This window comes from Aedes albopictus, chromosome 1, assembly GCF_035046485.1.
Source record: "Aedes albopictus strain Foshan chromosome 1, AalbF5, whole genome shotgun sequence".
NCBI lineage: Eukaryota > Metazoa > Arthropoda > Insecta > Diptera > Culicidae > Aedes > Aedes albopictus.
In genome coordinates, this window is record NC_085136.1 from 331,339,202 (window position 1) to 331,360,294 (window position 21,093).

The 21,093-nt window shown below is 42.8% G+C and overlaps 1 protein-coding gene across 1 annotated transcript in view; it reads right to left on the reverse strand.

Moving 5' to 3' along the window:
- Positions 1-21,093, reverse strand: part of LOC109424809 (cubilin) — a 183,105-nt gene that overhangs the window by 144,151 nt on the left and 17,861 nt on the right. Inside the window, exon 2 of the mRNA XM_062847345.1 lies at positions 3,097-3,499. Within this exon, the coding sequence (XP_062703329.1) occupies positions 3,097-3,322 (226 nt within the window). The 5' untranslated portion in view covers positions 3,323-3,499. The remainder of the gene's footprint in view (positions 1-3,096; positions 3,500-21,093) is intronic.

A 21,093-nucleotide genomic window follows, 5' to 3' on the forward strand; every position in this document is an offset into this window, starting at 1 on the left:
GGAGGGTCAAGTCACATATATCAATCAACTCATTTCGACGAATTGAGATGATGTCTGTATGTGTGTATGTATGTATGTCTGTGCGCAAAATAAGTTTATTCACTTTTTAGGCACTTCCTATTGGCTTCCTATTTTTCGGATTATAGCTCCAATCGAACCGGAATTTTACCAAATTGTTCGATATTGAAAATGGTCCGGATCGGTCAAGGCGTTCCGGAGTTATGGACATTTCAGTAAAGGGAACCAGCACCGGTAGAACTGGCCGTATATAAAACTGAACCAAGCCACATCATGCGACACATCAAGGGCCTTCCATAAACTACGTAGACTCTTAGGGGGGAGGGTGGGGGGTTTGGCCAAAGTCTACGCTCCACACAAATTTCGAAAATTTTGTATGGAAAAAGGGGGAGGGGGAGTCTGATATGGCAAAAAAATGAGTTTACGTAGTTTATGGACAGCGCTCAAACTACGGCGATTTTTGTAGCCCTTAGCATGGTTGACAAATTTTGTGCGGAAATCTACACTGAAGACCAGAATTTTCACGATGTCGGCCTAATATTCAAGATGGCGGCTTCAAACTCAAATGTCAGCTCTAAAACCAGACAATATTTGCTATGTCCGGTATATTTGCTATGAGGAAGAGGTCTGGGGTCTCCAGTTAGCCTTGTGTTTAAGGCTATGGATCGCCAATCCGGAGACGGCGGGTTCGATTCCCGTTCCGGTCGGGAAAATTTTCTCGACTTCCTGGGCATAGTGTATCATTGTACTTGCCTCACAATATACAAATTCATGCAATGGCAGGCAAAGAAAGACTTTTTATTAATACATAACTGTGGAAGTGCTTAAAGAACACTATGTTGAAACAAGGCAGGCCAAGTCCCATTGGGGAAGTCGAGCCAAAAAGAAGAAGTAGAAGAAGATGTCTGGAGTTCAAGAATGGCCACCAGAATATCCAAGAAGGCGATCTAAAATCCAAGATGGTGGCTCCAAATTCAAGATGGCGGTTGTTTAATGGTGTTTAGGCCCTAAAACCATGCAGTATGATATGTTTAACAAGGGAAAATGTCTGGATTTTGAAAATGACGACCAGAATAACCAAGATGGCGGTCTAAATTCCAAGATGGCGGCTCAAAATTCAAGATGGCCGCTGTTGAATGGAGTTGTAGGCTCTAAAACTATTCAATATGGCTGTTTTTGGTATGGAGAAGATGCCCGGAGTTCAAAAATGTCTACCAAAATATCCAGGATGGCGGCTCAAAATTCAAGATGACGGCTATTTAATGAAGGTTAAGGCTTCAAAATAATGAAATCAACCCTAGCTTTACCAAACATCGTATCTAACAAAATCCACGAACGGAGAAAATCGAAGGGGAAGTTCGTTGTTCCCATAGCAACTCATACATAGAGCAAGATGAGTAGGGTTTACCGCATAAATGAGGAGGTTAGAAGTAAAAAGGGGTTAAGTAATAAAACTCCTTCTGAACACATGAGGCTCAAAAAATGTTCACCCATACAAAATGTATATAGTTTTCGGAGTATCGAACCAAACCTCAACTACGAATTACGCGATCGAAACGAATTCACTCTCTTTATTTGCTTCAGCTGCTACCAGCTCGGCATCTTAACAATAACTATCGTAATTCAAAGCCAATTGGCTTACATATAGGCTATTTCAAATACACTTGCTGGACATCGGAGTAGAGATGCTCATTTTCATCCTCACATGTATAGAACATAAAAACTGTTTTTTCCTTTCCTATTACGATTGGTGTTTTTCGGTGACGATTGAAAACTCCTTATTTATTCTTCTTTACGGAACTGTTTTTGCTCTGTCATTCTACGAAATGTTATGGGAGCATCACAAGAGCAGTTGAAAGTGTTTGAGTAGAGTGTGGTGTTCATGTGGCGTTTGTCGATTTGGCAGTGACAATAATAAAAGTCAGTAAGTTTACTAAAACTTCTCTAAACCTCTTGAACTGTCCTTAAATGCCTTAAGAAGCTTCTGAAACGCCTTTGAAACTCATCTAAATCCCCCTGAAATACTGATAATGCTCATCAGAGAGCTTATTAAACTATTTAAAACCTCTCCGAAACTTCCTGAAACGCCTTTGAAACCCCTCCAAAACCCCCATGAAGCTCACCTGAAAGCATGTGAAGCACTCTAAAACAACCCTAAAGCCTTCTGAAAACCCGAAACTGCAATAAAAAGCATTGAAACGCCTTAACGATGAACTTTTCGTCATTGAAATCATCGTCATCATCAAACATTTGAAAGCAGTTTTTTCGTTCAAAACAAAAGTTTTTGCTATGAACATATATTCACTGTAACCCACATGAGGAATATAATGCAGTGAATATATTTTCATGATCCTTGTTTTGATTTGCAGGGAGAAAATTGTTTTTTATTTTCCGAAAAATGATGACGGATTCTTGAGCCTTAACCTCTTAAGAAGTTAGTTTAGGCGCTCCTAGACAGCATAGTGTACGATCAGCGAGCCAGTATGGGCCATATTTGCCCCAACCCAACATCTTACTTTCGATTAAAACGCCTCAAAAACCTCTATGAAACCTGATAATCTGTGAAGTCCCCTTGAACCCTTCCCAGACTTCTTGAAACGCCCTGAACCACCCAGAAACGCGGTGAAACGCATCTGAAACCCCCATGAAAATCATCTGATAACCTGCGAATCCCCCTTAAACTCATTTGAAACTTTCTGAAACGCCCTGAATCGCTCTGAATCGCATTGAAACGCCTTGACAGCCCTCTGAAACCCTGCATGAACCTCCCCTCCTTTGGTATCCTATCCACTCGCCATCCTTAAACTTTTTTACAACCTTGAAATCTGTTTAAGTAAAACTCTGACATTGAAAACATTTTTGGATAAAAATTCTACTTTGGCAGGTATGATCGATGGTATTGGGAATGATACCATGATATGTTATTCAGTTGTTATTCTCTGCTGCTCGAGCTTCCAAGTTGTTTATCAATATTACTGTTGAAGGAGAATCACAGTGTACTTACTCTCCTAATAATAAAGTTTCAGTTTATATTTTCTAAAATCACCTATCTGGAATGAAATCACCAACCCTACTCACCTCGATAGTATCCCTTTCCATGGCCTCCTGTTCCGCCACCGCCTCCTCCGAGCACCGAGTTCCCACTTGATGGCAAAAACTCCGCTCCCTTTCCGGTCGAATGGCTCTCGCTGGCTTCAGCCTGGACCGTATTGCCGTGCTGCCCCACCAGTGTCCCCACCGGCAGGACCAACGCCAGATAGAGCACGAAATTTGTCACTTTCACTAATTGATGATTTTGTCTCATTATTCACTCGCCGCCACGCTTTTCCTCTGGATGATTTTCCCGAAACTTTTCGGATCGTTGATTTCGCACCCCACCAATAATGCGAATGCACTTTAGAGCGCAAACAACACTCACTTCACTTCATCGCTTGCCGCCTCCCGTCGCGTCGGGTCATCACTCGGCGTCAATAAGCATGATCTGTAAATATGGCAATATTTAGATTTTCCCAGCGCCCAGCTTGCAACAGGCTCGATTTGTCATATGTGATAGCACGGCACGTTTTCGAACCGAGTGAAAGCGATTATTATCCACGCTAGCTTGGCCAACAACGCCGTTTGCCGGCCTTGAATTGTGATTCCTGCTTGAAGCGAGAGTCGCGTATCATCAGTCTTCTCCCCGGGTGGAACGTGTTTCATGCAAATCGGGGTTGAATCGTTGTTGGGATAGCCGTTTGTTAGGAGAGCGGGGGGGTTTACACCGACCGTCTCTACAAAAAAAGTTGTCTCAATTTCTCAAAATTATTGTTATTTGTTTAATTCATTGGACATGTATTCCACTATTATCTTTTGCAGAATATTTTGTTCCTAATATCTGAAACTTTTCCCAGTCAACAGACAGTTGGAAAGAGATTTTACCAATTAGATGTTGAAAACATGAGGAATTCTCATACAAGAAGCACTTTGCCTCGATTCCTCCTACTAGGAACGGGAAAACTGTTGCTGATGCTGTTCTGGCTGCACTACAACAATGTGCCTCTATAACACTGTCTCGTCTTGCATATAAAAGAGTTATTTGCACTCTATTTGATCCCTTGTTGTGTGTTGTCCCTGTCGTTCTAGATCGGCTCTGCACCCTCCTGGGAAAAGGACTTCAGGAAAACTTTTCGAATGCAACGATGATGACGAGCGCCATTAGTGTCAGCTGCATCTCGAACGAACAAAAAATGTTTAGCATAAATCACAACTCTCACAGTGGAGACAGGTATCGTTATGACCTAGATGTCATAGATGTTCAAATACAAAAAAAACTTCAAAATAAATCAAAGTTTCTAGCGGAGACGAGGGAACAACATTGGCTATCATCGAGTAGCTTGACCACCACCGGTGCGGTCATCGTCAATGGTCTCCAGAGAAAGGAAGACAATGGCATCAAATCGATAATTGCTCCCTTCTTGTCGATAAATTGCTTCGGTGATAGCCGGGCAGGGCTGAATCAAGGAAAGTTATCCTAGCAATAATTGCCAAACGATTTGGTCAAAATGGCATGGTGGAGGTTGGGTAACGAGTGGTACGAACTCCATTGAGATAATTGGCTAGTACACAGAAATTCCTATCCCTACCTTTTCGAGGTTCCGGCCGGACTGCGTGTAATCGTAAATCTACCCCGCTACATTCTGATTAACGGACGGCACTTCTCCGACGACATTGTCGACGCCAAGACCTATCGTGGCGCTAACATCGACTCCTACCACTACTTGGTAATGGTCAAACTGCGCCATAAACTTTCTGTCATCAACAAAGTACGGTACCGGCGACCGCCTCAGTACAACCTAGAGCGACTGAAACAACCGGATGTCGCCTCAGCATATGCGTAGAATCTCGAGGCCGCGTTGACGAGGGCGAGCTCGATAAGGCCCCTCTAGAGGACTGCTGGAGTGCAGTTGAAGCATCCATTGGGTAGATGGAACGGAGTCCACGGAACGAATGGTTCGACGAAGAATGCAGAGCGGTTTTGGAGGAGAAGAACGCAGCGCGGGCGGTAATGCTACAGCAAGGGACTCGACAGAACGTGGAACGTTATAAACAGAAGCGGGAGCAACAGACCCGCCTCTTTCGGGGGAAAACTCGCCATCTGGAAGAAGCGGAGTGCGAGGGAATGGAACTGCTGTGCCGTTCCCATGAAACACGGAAGTACTACGAAAAGCTCAACGCATCCCGCAACGGCTTCGTGTTGCGAGCCAATATATGCAGGGATAAAGACGGAGGCCTCTTAACGGACGGACGTGAGGTGATCGAAAGGTGGAAGCAGCACTTCGACGAGCACCTGAATGGCGTGGAGAACGTAGGCACGGGAGACCACGACAACGGAGGAAACGACTACGTCAATGCAGCAGAGGACGGAAATGAACCAACTCCCAGACTGAAGGAAGTTAAGGATGCCATTCATCAGCTCAAATTTGTTGGCAAAGCTGGTATCGCAGCTGAACTCATCCAGATGGGCCTAGAAAAGTTAGCCACCTGTCTGCATCGGCTGATAGTCAGGATCTGGGAAACCAAACAGCTACCGGAGGAGTGGAAGGAAGGGGTAATCAGCCTCATTTACGAGAAAAGCGACCATTTGGAATGTGAAAACTTCAGAATGATGCTGCCTTCAAGGTGCTATCTCAGACCATCTTTCGTCGTCTGTCACCTAAAGCGAATGAGTTTAGGGGAAGTTATCAAGCCGGCTTCATCGACGGCCGGTCGACAACGGACCAGATCTTTACCGTACGGCAAATCCTCCAGAAATGCCGTGAATACCAGCTCCCAACGCATCACCTGTTCATCGACTTCAAAGCGGCATACGACAGTATCGACCGCGCAGAGCTATGGAGAATCATGAACGAAAACGGCTTTCCTGGGAAGCTGACTAGACAGATTAAAGCAATGATGGACGGTGTGCAAAACTGTGTAAAGGTTCCGGATGAACTATCCAGTTCATTCGAATCTCGCTGGGGACCAGTGATCCGAAATGTACTGTCAAAAAAACTGTTGTTTACACGATAATCGTGGTTGTATGATCTCGACTATCATGCAACAAAAACTTTCACGCTTGACCATAAAAAACATTCATGGCTGACTGTGACATTTTTTCAATCACGCAAAAAAATGTAGTGGATTGGTGAATTGAGTGAACTAATGAAATCCCAGTGGTTCCGAAAACTAAGAACGGGACATGCGTATGACTTAGGAACCGGAAGTGTGAAGAAGTGGAGACAAAGATTTTCGGATTGTGCGTTCCGAGGGTCCTAGCCAGCAATGGAGCAGGGGAACAAAAGTCAGTGGCGCCCAACTGAATAGTTACGGTCCATGTCAATCAAATCAAAAATACTCATGCCATACGGATATTTTCGGACCTGGCTAAATGAGTTGATGTTGAAACCCGATATCCTAGGCCATTTTGGGATTAAATATGGCGCTTGGGGTTTCGGGGCAATATAGGGGCACTACTGGGGGTTTCCGAAATCTTCAAAAATGCCTTTGTAACGACTCTGAAATCAAATCCGCTGAAAATGCTCTGAAGCTTCTTGGAATGCCTCCAAAATCCCCCTAAAACCTCCAGCAATCCCATGTAACACACCTCAGACCTTCCGAAACCCCCGAAAACGCCATATAACGCATCTGTAACGTTTCTTAAATCTGCTGAAAATGTTCTCAAACTTCTTGGAATGCCTCTGAAATCCCCCTTAAACCCCCTCGGACCGCATGTAACGCACATGCGACTCTCCGAAACCCCCGAAACTTCCTAAAAAACCTCCGAAATCTTCCTAAACTTGCCCTAAACTTGCCCCCCCTTCAGACACCACGTAACGCCCCTGACACCCTCTAGCACAAGTCATCCGCATTTTTCTTTCGCACTTTTCGGAACCAATGGAACTCCAGCTCTACATTGTAAAACTGTCATTTCATACTCCCATCATCTTGATTTGTATTACAATCATAGTGCCATATGCTACATTCATGATAAACGACATTCATGCATCGACGACAGCATGAATGTAGTGTGTGACGGTAGTATGCAACATTTGTCATGACGGTAAAGGCATTTCGACGAAAATGAAAAAAATGCACTATACGGTTCACTGCTGGGGACTGCGACATGGTGATCAACACCTTCTCATGCCTACTCTTCAACATCGCTCTGGAAGGTGTGACGCGACGAGCCGGGCTTATCAGCCGATTGCGATTGCGATTTTCACAAAATCCGGTCAATTTGTGTTCTTTGCGGACGACATGGACATTATCGCCAGAACATTTGGAACGGTGGCAAAGCTGTAGACCCGCCTGAAGCGCGAAGCAGCAAAGGTCGGACTGGTGGTGAATGCCTCAAAAACAAAGTACATGCTGGTAGGCGGAAACGAACACGACTGGATCCGTCTGGGTGGTAATGTTACGATAGACGGGGATACCTTCGAGGTGGTGGAGGAATTCGTCTTCCTCGGATCCTTACTAACGGCTGATAACAACGTGAGCCGTGAAAGTCGAAGGCGAATCATCAGCGGAAGTCAATCCTTCTACGGGCTCCAGAAGAAGCTGCGATCCAAAATGAATCATCCACGCACTAAATGCACCAACGCTAAATGCAAAACGCTAATAAGACCGGTGATCCTCTACGGGCACGAGACATGGACCATGCTCGAGGAGGACCTACAAGCACTCGGAGTTTTCGAGCGACGCGTGCTAAGAACGATCTTCGGCGGTGTGCAGGAGAACGGCGTGTGGCGGAGAAGGATGAACCACGAGCTCGCTGCACTTTACGGCGAACCCAGCATCCAGAAGGTGGCCAAAGCCGGAAGGATACGGTGGGCAGGGCATGTTGCAAGAATGCCGGACAACAACCCTGCAAAGCTGGTGTTTGCAACTGATCCGGTTGGCACAAGAAGGCGTGAAGTGCAGAGAGCATGATTGGCGAACAAGGTGGAGCGTGATTCGGCGAGCATCGGGCGTGACCCAGGATGGAGATCGGCAGCCACGAATCGTGTATTATGGAGAAGCATTGTTGATTCAGTTTTATCTTGAATTTGATGTCATATTGAATAAGAGAAATGAGGTGCGTAACATGAGGTCCAAGGGGGTTCTAGCGGGTTTTAGAAAGCGTTTCCTGAACTTTCAGAGGATTTTCTGGAGCCCGTTCACAAAAAAAAAAATCTTGAAACCCCTTGAAACGCCCCTGCAATGCCTAGAAACTTCATAAAGCTATGTTCATTTAGAATCCGGAATGACAAAATCACGTATATCTTAGGGATGGAATAACAAACATTAAAGGTGAAGCCCTCAAAACAAAGGTTATTTATTGTACTTTCATGGAAAAATATCATTGAAATTATTTATTTTTATTTTTCACACATTTTCTCACTTTTTCAGTGTTGACCTCTCTAAAAATCTGCACAACGGTGGTAAATTTTAGCAACAACCCCTTCCGCACGTTTGTTCAACAATCAGGTCATCTATGCAGTGTCCTGAGTGCCTTGACTAGTCTGACTAGGATTCCGAAGAAAAATTGCCAAACTTTTTTTTATTGCGAAATGAGGGGCAATTCAGTGAATTGAGAAAACGCGAAATTTGAGTGTTTTTTTTTTCGTTGATAAACACTACCCATCTGTGACGATACCACTGAACGTCTCCAGCTGTCATGGCAGCTCATCAAAATAGGTTAAACCTCTACATATCTCTTGTGTGTGTTTTTGAAAAGCAGCACGTGATTCTTGAGACTGTCATCCTTGTATGAATTGATTCTCATCATCTTGTTGCAAAAAAACCATGCCCAGAGTTCGAACTTCTTGCCAAATCTTCAAATTCAAAGCAGATTTATCAATGAACCCAAGCTTTTTTCTTCCGAGGACACTTCCTTATGCCATGGTTAACAACATCTGTGCACATAACACATAATGGTTTTGAGGATATTAACATTTTTCGCGACTGTCGTACCTGACAACGTTAAATTTTCAACGTGTTTGTGCAAGATTTTTTTCCTCCTCTTGTCTTCAATCTGAAATAACTTTTCACTCGTTGCAAGAGAATCGATGAAATTTTCACCATTTGAAGAGGATTAGTGTATGATCAGAGTGCTGCAAAAGAATGATGATTATGTTCATTGAGAGCGCCACTAGAAAATGTGACATGATTCCGGATTCTATGTGAACATAGCTTTATTTCCATTGAAATACCCTTGAAATCACCGTAAACCATTTGAAGTGCTCCTGAAAGCCCTTTGAGGATTCCTGAAACTACCCTGAAACCTCCAAAATGTCATTGAAACGCTCATAAAATCAACATGAATAATTTTAAATGCTCCTGAAATGCTATCAAACGCTTCCGAAATCTCTGGGAACACTCAGGTTCATTAAACCCCCTGAATTATCTGAAATGTCTTGAAACGTCCGTGAAACCCCATGTTGCGCCCTTAAAATGCTCCGGTTTATTTGTGTGATAAAAGTCTCAAGGATTTATCCATCTCCACGATGATACATTTTCACTGCATGGGATGAAACATAAAAGTCACTCACTTCAGTTCTCACGAAAATTAATCTTTTTCTCTATCCACAACTAACCTTTTTGTGCCGAACCAGAACTGTCACTGCATAAATAACGTAAAATAACGTCTCCACAGATACATAAGAGTATTATTTTGACGATTAGTAGTACCCTGTTCGCATTGAATGTACTTGTTTTCATGGCCATTTAGATAACATGGCAACGCTCAAACGAATAGGGCATTGCATACGGTGGATGATATGATATTTTTTCTAAGTCTTTGACGTTTTGTGGCCTTGTTGTCTAAGATTTGGACTTACGGAATTTTGTTTTCGTACTTAAAAGAATTTCGCCAGCTTTCCATAAGTGGTTTAATTTGATTCAAAATGTAGAGTGCGCGTGCGTGGGAAAGTGTGCTAATTTATGACTTAATGACGGCACAGCGGCACCCCTACAGGAGGTTTTTTTCTGGGATTCCTCCGGAATCCCAGGTATCTTTCGCGATTTTCTCACAAATTTGTCCCAGCACTCCTCTCGGAGTCTCTTATAGGATTCCCAGGGATGTCTTGATGAGATTATTTCGGGGGTTTATTAAGGACTCCTTCAGAAGTTCCCTCTGGGGTTCTTCCAGGAATTCCTGCAGAGATCCCTAAAGGGTTTTTTTTTCTGAGGTTCCCTGAAGAGCTCTTGCCAGGATACCTCCAGGAAGTTCTCACGGAGTTCCTCCATAGATTTTTTCATGGTTTGCTGAAGGAATCCTTTCTGAGATAGTTGCGGTTGTATGAGGTGCTGGCCAAAGTGTTTCAGGAGTTCCTGGTTCCTTTTTTTAATTTCCTTTGAAATTTCTCTAGAAATTAATTCTAAGATACCTTTAGGATTACTCCTTCCAAGATTACCCAATCATTTTTTTTCTGAGATTCTTCCAGGAATTCCTTTCGTGGTTTCTCCACATTTTTTTTTATTTCTAGGATACCTCTATGATTTCCTTCTGTGGTTACTCAGTGAGCTGTACCTCAGATTCTTTTTGGGGTTCCTTCTGAAGCTACCTCTGGGGTCCTTCTACGAGTTTCTTCTGAGATTCCTGATAGGTTCCATCTAAGGAACTCCTTCCTGAAATTCCTTCTGGGACTTCAAGTGATTTCTTATGGAGTTTCGGGAATCCTTCAGGAATTCCATCTAAGATTCTCCTTATAGCTTCTGATCAATACCAAAAGGAACTTGCAGGAGTATTTTCAGTAGGAACTTCATGATAAAATTTAAAAAACAACAACTGTAGGAGGAACTTCTTAACTCTTTGAACTTAATTAGAAACATCTGAAAGAATTCCAGATTGAACTTCCAGAGAAATTCCAGCAGTAAATGCAGGAATTCCAAACGAAAGCTTTAAGGAATCCAGAAATGTGAAAGAATTCCAGGAGAATTTCCTAGAATGAGTTCCCAGAAGAATTCCAGAAAGATTTTCAAAAGGAATCCTGGAAAATTTTCCCGAAGAAATCCACGAAGGTGATCTCGAAGAAATTCCAGGCAAAAGCCTTAAAAAAACCGGAGCAATCCCTGATGGAGCTCCCGAATGAATCTTGAAAGTATGTAGTTCCTGGAGGAATCCCGGAAGAAGTACCCGGTGAATTAACCCAAAGAAAAATCCCAAAGAAGTTTTTGGTGGCATACAGAGCTCCCTAGGAATCCCATATAAAGCTCCGGTAGGAGTCCTGGGACAAAATTGTGTAAAAACTGCGAAGAACTTCTTGGAGAAATCGCGGAATCCCAAGAAAATCTTCTGCAGGGTTAGAACCAAGCCGTCATCATGTCATAAATGAGCAGAGGGTAAAGCACGACACTAGGATTTGGCAGATGGGTAACTCTCGCTGATACCGTCTAAAAATGCTTGAGATGGCGATTTTCTGAAAGTCCTTGCCAAAAAAGTAAAGAAAATGCATTTGGTTACTCAAATTGGTGTACCACCCCCCGTTAGTTAGAGCCATAACAATTTTGGACGAATGCTGGCTCATTTGAACTGTTACAACTCGAAAATTTATTCTAAACTCCAACTAAACGAATCGTTAACATCTTGACAAATTGATCAGCAAAGGCCTCAGCAACCGTAGTCGCATCATGAAGCTGTTCACTACTCTTATGACCTTATCCGCATGTCTGATCTAGCCTCTGACGGCTCTGGCTTTTTCCATAGTTCCGCTGAACTAGTGGTCTCAGTGATCTGTGCTGTAAAGTAAGCCCACGCTCCCTCTCGGCCATAGTAAATCAGTTTCGTGACCTACTTCTTCTTCTTTATGGCTCGACGTTCGCATTGGATCTTGGCCTGCCTCCCTTATACTTAGTGTTCTTTTTGCACTTCCACAGTTATTAATTGAAGGGCTTTCTTTGCCTGCCATTGCATGAATTTGTACATTGTTGTAAATTGTCCCGACCGGAACGGAAATCGAACCCGCCGTCTCCGGATTGGCGATTCATAGCCTCAACCACTAGGCTAACTGAAGACCCTGGTGCTGGAGCTACTGGTGATGTCTTGAAAGTGCCTGAGCAGATTCAAAGCATCTTACTGTACTGAAGTTTCAGAATAATAATTTGGCATAACTGTGTTCTACTCCACAATTTTTATCCGTACCGTATACTAGGAAGCCTACGCTGTTTGCCCATTCCACCATACCTTGAACCGCTTGTTGCATATTGAGCCTAACTTGCCTAGCATGCTTATTAAAGAATACTAGGGTCATCACATAGGCGTACACTAGTGTAGGGTTAGCTTAAGTTAAAATACACGTTAATAAAAAAGAATTAAAAAAACTGAGGATCCAGGGTTCAACATAATCCCTTGGATATCTCATCTCTTGAGGATTGTTATTTTAGGGCATTTACTAGTCATGTCATAGACCCTGGATATGTTTAGCGAGACCACATTAACGCAACGTGCAGGGTCTTGTTCGAATCCTTCTTCAAAAGACATTCAAGTTTAGAAAAGCAGGTCTCCATACCATAGTGCAACAAAATGCGTGTTGCTGTAGGTAGACACTTCATGCTTTCCCAGCTCTGTTGACAGGCGACGATTAGCCATCCGCTCAAGCGTTTTTCCCCGTGCAACATAGTAGGGTTATTTGTCTGTGTATTTTCGTTAGCTTCTTGTCCTTTCCCTCTCTGAGGATAGGAATAACTAACCCTTTTTTCCAGTCATCAGTAATAGCACCTGTTTACCATACCAAGCAGGGCCGATTAAAGAATGTTTCCTAAGGATAGGATACCAGTTTTCGTCAGGGCCCGCAACCTTTTCAGTGCCATGGCTCGGGGCCCACTTGAGCTCGTTCATGCTGAAATCCTCATAACTAGGTTAGGGTCGCTTTCGTCTTCAAGCGAATAGCTAATCTCCGCTTCCACCAATGATTTGTCATACAGAAACGATTCACTGAAATTGCTGTTTGCTGACATCTTGGCAAATTGTTCAGCAAAGGCTTCAACAATCGTAGTCACATCATGAAGCTGTTCTCAACTCTTATGACCTTATGCACATGTCTGTTCTGAACACTGACAGCTCTGGTATTTCTTTTTTTTTTTTTTTAATTTGTTTTTATTTGTGAATTTTAACTTAAGCTAATTCTTCACACCTGCTATTTCTCCACAGTTCCGCTGAAGTAGTGGTCGTAAAGATTTTCGTTGTGAAGTCAGCCAACGCTCCCTCTCGGTCATTCCAGATGAATTTCATTACTCTGGCACACGAAAGTTGTAACTCTTTCGTAACGGAGGATTTCAGGAGCCTTTTAAGGGCGTTTTGACAGGTTTCGTTGGCTCATTAGTTGGATGCAGATTTTTGGGAAATGTCAGAGGCGTTTTAAGATGGTACCAAGGAGTTTCAGGGGGCTCAAACGGTCTTAAGGGGTCCTCAGGGGTGTTTCATGGGATCACAGCGGGTTCCGGGGAGCCTTTGAGACGCTTCAAAGGGTCCCCCTGAGGAAGGAAAGTTCCAAAGGAGCGATTCAAGGAGCTTTAGGAGTACCAGTAGATCTCAGGGGCATGGCAAGGTGGTCCCCGGGGGTTTCAAGGGCGCTTCAGGGGCGCTTCAAAGGGTCACAGGGAGTTCCAGGGATGTTCCACAGGGACTTACGGGGATTTCAGGGAGTCCTAGAATCGTAAGAATCGTTTTAGGGTGCTGCAAAGACTACCAGATTACCTCAGGGGCGTTTCAAGGAGGTCCCAAGGTGTTTAAGGAGGTACCATGAGATCTCAGGGCCGTTCCAGGGTTCCATTTGGAGGTTTCAGGGGCGTTTCAGAAAGGTCTCAGGGGGATCTAGGGAGGTTCCGGAGGGCAACAGGGGTGTTCAAGGGGTTCCCAATGGGATTTGAGGAGGCCTTTGAGATGCTTCAAAGGGTCTCAGGGGGTTCCAGGAAGTTCCAGAGAGAATTAGGGGCGTTTCAGGGGGTTCAAGTTGATTATGACACCTCCTGGGACACTTTTGAAGCGCCCATACGATGCCCTGATACCCACTTGAAACCCCAAAAACACTTCTAAGGCCCTTGTAAACGCCTCGTGCGGCTCTTGAAGTCCCATGGAACCCTCTACAACTCTTTTAGTGTTTGGGCCTCTTAGAATCTCCCTCAGACCCCCTGAAACTCTGTTGCGTCTCTGAGACCCTTTGGGTTTCCCTCGAACGTCCTTAAAGTCTCTGATACGACCTTGACTCAGTATGCTGTGACCGTCAGGTGTGATAGAAATGATGGTGTCACCTCGGTGACTGATGTAACTTCAATGATGTTGGACCACGAACCTCAGCTCGTCTTTATTTTTATATCTCTAAGGGACGTTCTCTCCTGCGTCTACACGCATGCGCCTCGGCGCGTCCTTAGGGTTTCCCCCTATACATTTCTAACTTTGTTTGGCACGCGCGTAGCACGTGCACATCCTGAGCACCCCTTGCGTAGCTGACGCATCTTTTGATTCTCCCCCTTTCTACTTTGAACGAACGGTGACACGTCCTGCTGGACGTGCTTAAACACAATACATTTAATATTGGCTAGGTCATAAACATTTATTGCTATTTCTAATCAATATAGATTCTTGGCAGATGGCCTTTAAATGCAATCTAGCTTATGATATGCTGGGGCATATCATACTATCAATCAATACATTTTATTACGCGTTCCTGACTAATGTCTTTCGTAGCGCATTACAAACTTATGCACGAGCATACCTAATTCTTTGTAACGTCATGCCTAATGCATTCGTTGCTAAAACAGCTGGGATTCATTCCCAGATTATATTTATTATTGACATGTGTTTCTGATTATACTACGGATGCTCTTGATTTATTTAGAAAGGACAGAGAACGTCCTGGGAACAGCCTTGTGGCATCAATTTGCCACACAGGGTGTGAACTACGATATCTCGTGAGAAATCATCCTTATTCTTTTTCTTTTTCTTGGCGTTAAGTCTCCACAGGGAAAAAGCCTGTTTCTTAGCTTGCCAGTGTTGAATGAGATCTTCCGTAGTTTTCAACTGATAGCTTTCTCTGCCAATGACCATTTTGTATGTGTATGTAGACATGAAGTTAGCGAAGATACTCTATGCCTAAGGAAGTCAAGGAAATGTCCTTTACGAAAAGTGCCTGGACTGACCACAAATCCAACCCCTGGTAGCCATGCTGTATACCTTACTCCTTTACAGCTGTGACTATATGGGCCGAGAAATGTCCTAATCGATTCTTTAAAAAAAATCCGAGAGTTGTTTTGGTAATTTCTCCAAGAAATTCATTGAAAATTTCGCTAATTCCTCAGGAATATCTACTTAGGCCCCCTCCCCAATTCTAATATATATTAATTTTTCAAAGGTTTCTGTTCCGACAAGAAATAGAAAAACTGGTTTGTCATCTGAAGTTTGTGCAAAATAATTCTGTACGAAGATATTTCTGGATAAGAATTTTATATAGATAGTTTAACTCCAAATCGATTATTAGTGAATTTTCTTAAAGTCGATCATGAGTAGAGCATAACAATTATGAGTGAACGTGTTTGAACATACCGATGAATTATAATAAGCCAGACTTGTTCAATTTAGGATAAAGTTATCGATACTGTACATATCATGCAAGAGAAACTCGACCCATTCTTGTTAGTCCACGAGTAGCGGTCACCTAATTTGTAAGTTTCTTACTATATTTCACGTGTCTAACACTCACAACATAAATAAAATTTATCTTTTTAACTTGAAGCTAACATCACACGTAAACCTGAGTTTGCTATCGAGAGTTGGTGCACCCTAACCCCACAGTTTCCTTCAAATATTCCTTCAAGGATTACTTCGCAAACCCTTGAAATAGCTTATGCCGGAGTTCTTTCTAGGGTTGCTTTAGTTTTCCGCAATTTATTTTAAAAAAGGTCCTTCTAAGATTCATTTAAGAATATATCTAGAGGCAGCTGCAGTAATTGCTTCAAGTATTCCGTCTAAGGTTTTCATCAGGATTTTTCCGGGATTTGCTCCATAATGCTTTCAGGAAATTCTTTGAGTATTCTTGCTGAATTTCTTTCAAAAATCCATTCGAGGGTTCCTTTAAGGATTTATACCGTAAGTACTTTCAAGGATTCTTTCTAGAAAAACTCTTCTAGGTTCTCTTCCAGAAATATTTTTAAAGTTTTTTTAGGATTTCTTTAAGAACTGCTTCCAGAATTTTTCTAAAGGTTTACTCTGTAGTTCACTCTTTCTTTGCTCCAGGAATTTCTCCAAAGATTTCTTTTTGAATTTCTTCAAATATTTGACCTTTTCATCCGTTTAGTATATTTTTTATTATTTTACCACCTAGCTGAGGTTTTATGGCATATTTTGTTACGAAATCATCCAACTCCGTTGATTATAATTTCGTTATTTCTTGTTTGATGAGTTTGGTTAGGCAAACAATCCACTGTACAAGATGGTGGCTCCGTAGAGGAATATTAAGGTGTACATAAACATATTAATATTAGGGACTATAAAATCTTGTATGGTCTATCTATGAAACGGAAGCAGAACAAAGATTGACAAAATTGCAAAGCTCATTCCAAATGCATAGAGAACCGGCCCTGCAATGCTTCTTCGTAAATTGTCCGTACTGTGAGTACAACGCATCGTTATCAGCACCCATCAGCCAATCCAAGTGTGCGCTAGCATATTGGTTTTCTCGCCCCATTCTACATACACCTATCTCCCGTCCGCTGGTCGGCTATCCCCTCTCCCTTCAACGCCATATTTTCGCAATCAAAAGAACATCCAGATAAATTTAATTATTATCGTATTACACTACAGAGAACGATAAATTATGCATTTTGCCTGTGGGTCTCGTTGTCGTTTGTCCTCGCCTGTTCCTCTGCCTCTTCCTAGCCCTTGCCTGGCTGGCTGGCAGGCAAATACATTCGTTGGCGCCGAAACGTGACGATTCCGTGTGGTGGTCATGAAAACACAGCGCATCACGTAGCAGCCTTTGCCTTTGTCGATGCCATTGTCGACCCCATCGCCGTAGTAGTTGGTCGTTTGCTGTCATATTACCCACATGCTCCTCCAGCACCACCCTTCGAAAAGAGATCCAAGTGTGCCGCCAATTGCTTTTGCACACAAACCTGAACGGTGCCTCTGCTGATGATGCTGCTTTTCGCATTCGATAACAAACAGCGAGGCGAATGAATCCGGACACCATCAGAAGGACTTCGCACATGGCGCACCAGGTCGGTCCGGCGTTTCCGGTGACCGCCGCCGCGAGGCTGCGTCCAGGTGCGAAAGCTTCCTCCGTCATTGTCGAAAACTGATATTCTGTTTCAGGGTCGTTGGGTTTCCATGGTTGCTCGACTAGCCGTGCAGCTAGAGCAGAAGCACGTGCCCGAGCCCACTACTAGGCCTACTACGATGCGATGGGACGGACCTGTAATTGCTACCGCTGCCGGCTTCCGAAATGGTTTATTTTTCGGTTTTAGTGGTCTGGAATGGCTATATAATAATAGTCGAGATGATTTATGAACTCACAACCGGAACAACGGATGACGGTTTTAGTGGAGTAGGGGCTTCCTTTATTGTTTTGAAATGGGACTTTCCCCGCCGGCTGCTATGGGAAAAACGGATCGATCAAATACACAATAAGGGCGGGCGGAGGGAAAAAAATGTCATTCAAGAGCTGTGAACGCTTGGACGCATCTAGGATATTTCCCTTCGGAATTCTTTGCCGTCTAGACATATCAATTTCAAGGATGGCCGTCCGGGAAGGCTATCTGTATCCCAGGCAAAGATGTTTTGTGCTAAGAGTATAAAATTTTAAACTTCGGCATAAAGCTTACGTCTTGTTTTAGCGCTTCATAAAAACGAATGGTGGAATGACTAATGAATCAAAAAGCTCTCATCTGATGGACCATTTGTGGAAGCTGGGTGAATTCAATCTGCTTTTTTTTGGCAAATGGCACATTCCAGGCAATTTGATCTAATTTACATCGCTGCAAATCAGAACAAAATTTGAATTTTTTGCTTTACTTTGCTGGTATGCTATATATCCGGGTTGTTAGCGAAATATGACCAAGTGTATTAAAATAGAGGTCGAATAGAGTTTTTGGACGCAGCACAAAATTTTGGTGTCTGAAATATGCGAATCACTGTATAAAAAATGTGAGAGGCGTTTTCTGCTAAACACGACCGACCAGTTTTGGAAGCATACATTTGCTATGTTTCAGAATCCGTCCCAAGGAACATTACTGGATTTTCAGAAAAAAGTACAAGACCAGCTGGTTCTCATCATTTCGAAAACACAACCAAGAATCGAAAAAGAGATGAAATTGTGAAAAACGAAACCGAATAGGGTCGTGCTTCGAATTTGGTTTGACTTTCTATGTCACAGAATCGTAACTTGTTCTGTGGCTTAGTTGGTTAAAGCGCCGGACTAGCAATCCGGATCGTAGGTTCGAGTCCCACCAAAACATTGGTATTTTTTCAATAAGTTTATCTCTCTATTTGTCAGTTAAACACACTCTGTGTCTTCGAAAATAAGTACATTTGAGTATAAAACTCCTGGAGCCTTAGTTATTATTCACGAACAACAAAGAAATTATAAAAACCCTAATTAATCCACCTAGCGACGAAGGCGCCTTTCTCGTACCTTCGAATACACAGTTCAATACAACTCAAGTGACATGTTGATGAATATCGCACTTTCATACGTTTAACAGAGATCCATTTCATGGCATCAGAGATCATATCGTTTATCCGGTTTTCAATTTTTGAGCCTTAAACTCTCAAAAAACAGCCACAATCTTGATTTTTTACCCATATTGAACGATTTTAGAATCTCCCAAACCTCCATTAAACAGCTGCCATCTTGAAGTTTATGCCTCCATCTTGAATTTTGAGACGCCATCTTGTATATATTAATGGACATTTTTGAACTCCAGACTTCGTCCCAATACCAGATATACCCATATTGCATGGTTTTAGAGCCTAAAACTCCATTAAACAGAAGTCATTGTGAGTTTTAAGCTGCCATCTTGGGTTTTAGACCACCATTTTGGATACTCTGTTTGTCATTTTTGGAGTGATTTTTCTCCATATCAAATATAGCCATATTGCATGGTTTCAAGTCCTAAAACTCCATTAACAGTCGCCATCTTGAATTTAGAGACGCGGTCTCGGATAGTTTGGTAGCCATCTTGGATATTTAATACGTTATTTTTGGACTCCAGACATCTTTTCAATACCAAATATACATATATTGCTTGGTTTTAGAGCCTGATACTCCATTAAACAGCCGCCATAATGAATGTTGAACCACCATCTTGGATATTCTGGTCACCATTTTTGGAGTCATAACTTCTCGCCCATAAAAAATATATCCATATTGCATGGTGTCAGGTCCTTAAACTCCATTAAACAGTCGCCATCTTGAATTTGGAGCAGCCCTCTTGGATGTTAGACCGCCATCTTGGATATTCTGGTCGCCATTTTTGAACTCCAGACACCTTCTTCATACAAAATATACCCGTATTGCATGGTTTCTGAACCTGAAACTTCATTAAACAGCCGCCATCTTGAATTTAGAGCCGCCATCTTGAATATTAAGCTGCCATCTTGAATTTTGGACCGAAATCGTGGAACTTCTGATCTCCAGTGTTCATTTCCGCATACAATTCGTGAACCATGCTAAAGGTTACAAAAATCACCACAGTTTGTGTCGTATGATGGGGCTTTGTTCAGTTTTATATACGGCCAGTTCCACCGGCGCTGGTCCGTATCTCTGAAATAACTCCGGAACGCCTCGACCGATCCGAACCATTTTTAATAGCAAACAATGCGGTAAAATTCCGGTTCGATTCGAGCTATAATCCGAAAAATCCACCAATGGGAAATGCCTTATAATGAGTGAACTATTTTTTGCGCACAGACATACATACATACACACATACAGACATCATCTCAATTCGTCGAACTGAGTTGATTGGTATATGTGACTTGACCCTCCGAGCCTTCTATTGAGAATTGTTTTTTTGAGTGAACATAAAACCTTTCAGTATACTTCGGTGTACAAGAAAGGGTAAACAATACTTTCGAGCTTATTTGTTTTAGAAAACTAAGTTTTTAACCTTAATCATTAGATTGAAAGATCTTTTTGATAGGAAATTTAATCAACTTTCGAATGAGGGTTATAAAGCTGCGATAAGCTTGACCATATGCAAGTGATAGCCAGTTTGAAGCAAGCGAAGTCAAAAACATGTAAAGTTCAATTACTGCGTATCGTTTGAGATTTGGCCATATGGGTACACATTTTTTCACCATTTATGATCCTCTTGCACTCCTTAAAAAGTTTGCATTCACCCATCTTGACTCCCCGGAACCGGTTCCGGAACACTACCGGTTCTGATATGGTCTGATACCTTTTTCCTGCTAACCGTTCGTCAGGTTATCGAACGTTATCCGGAACGGCTGGACCGATCCGATCCTTTTTTCAATTGGAAACAATGGGAATATATGCCACGTCGAATAAACCGTCGGTCATTAAAATCGGTTGAGGTTTACTGCCAAAAAGTGATGTGTGTTTTTTGCACACACACAGACATCACCTCAATTCGTCGAGCTGAGTCGATTGGTATATGTGACTCGACCCTCCGGGCCTTCTATCAAAAAGTAATTTTTGGAGTGAACATATAGCCTTTCCAGTACACTTAGTGTACGAGAAAGGCAAAAACTCCTGAAGCAACCTGAGATCTCCTGAAAACCCCTGGATACCTCTTAGGACCACCTGAGACTTCCAAAAACGCCCCTGAGACCTCAAACAACTCTCTGAGAACACCTAAAGTGCTTCTAATATCTCATGGAATCCCCTGAAATCTCCTGATTTCCCACTGAAATACTGTTGACACCTCTTGAAGCCCCAGAAAACTCCTTGCAATACACCAGACTTCACAAGAGTCCTCCTGAAATGCTCTTAAAACCCCTGGAAATGCACCTGAAGCCCTTTGGAACCCTCTGAGTCCCTCACCTGAGACCTACTATAACACCCATGAGACCCATTAAGATCACCTGGAATCCCCTTTTTTTTTTTTTTTATCTGTATTAAC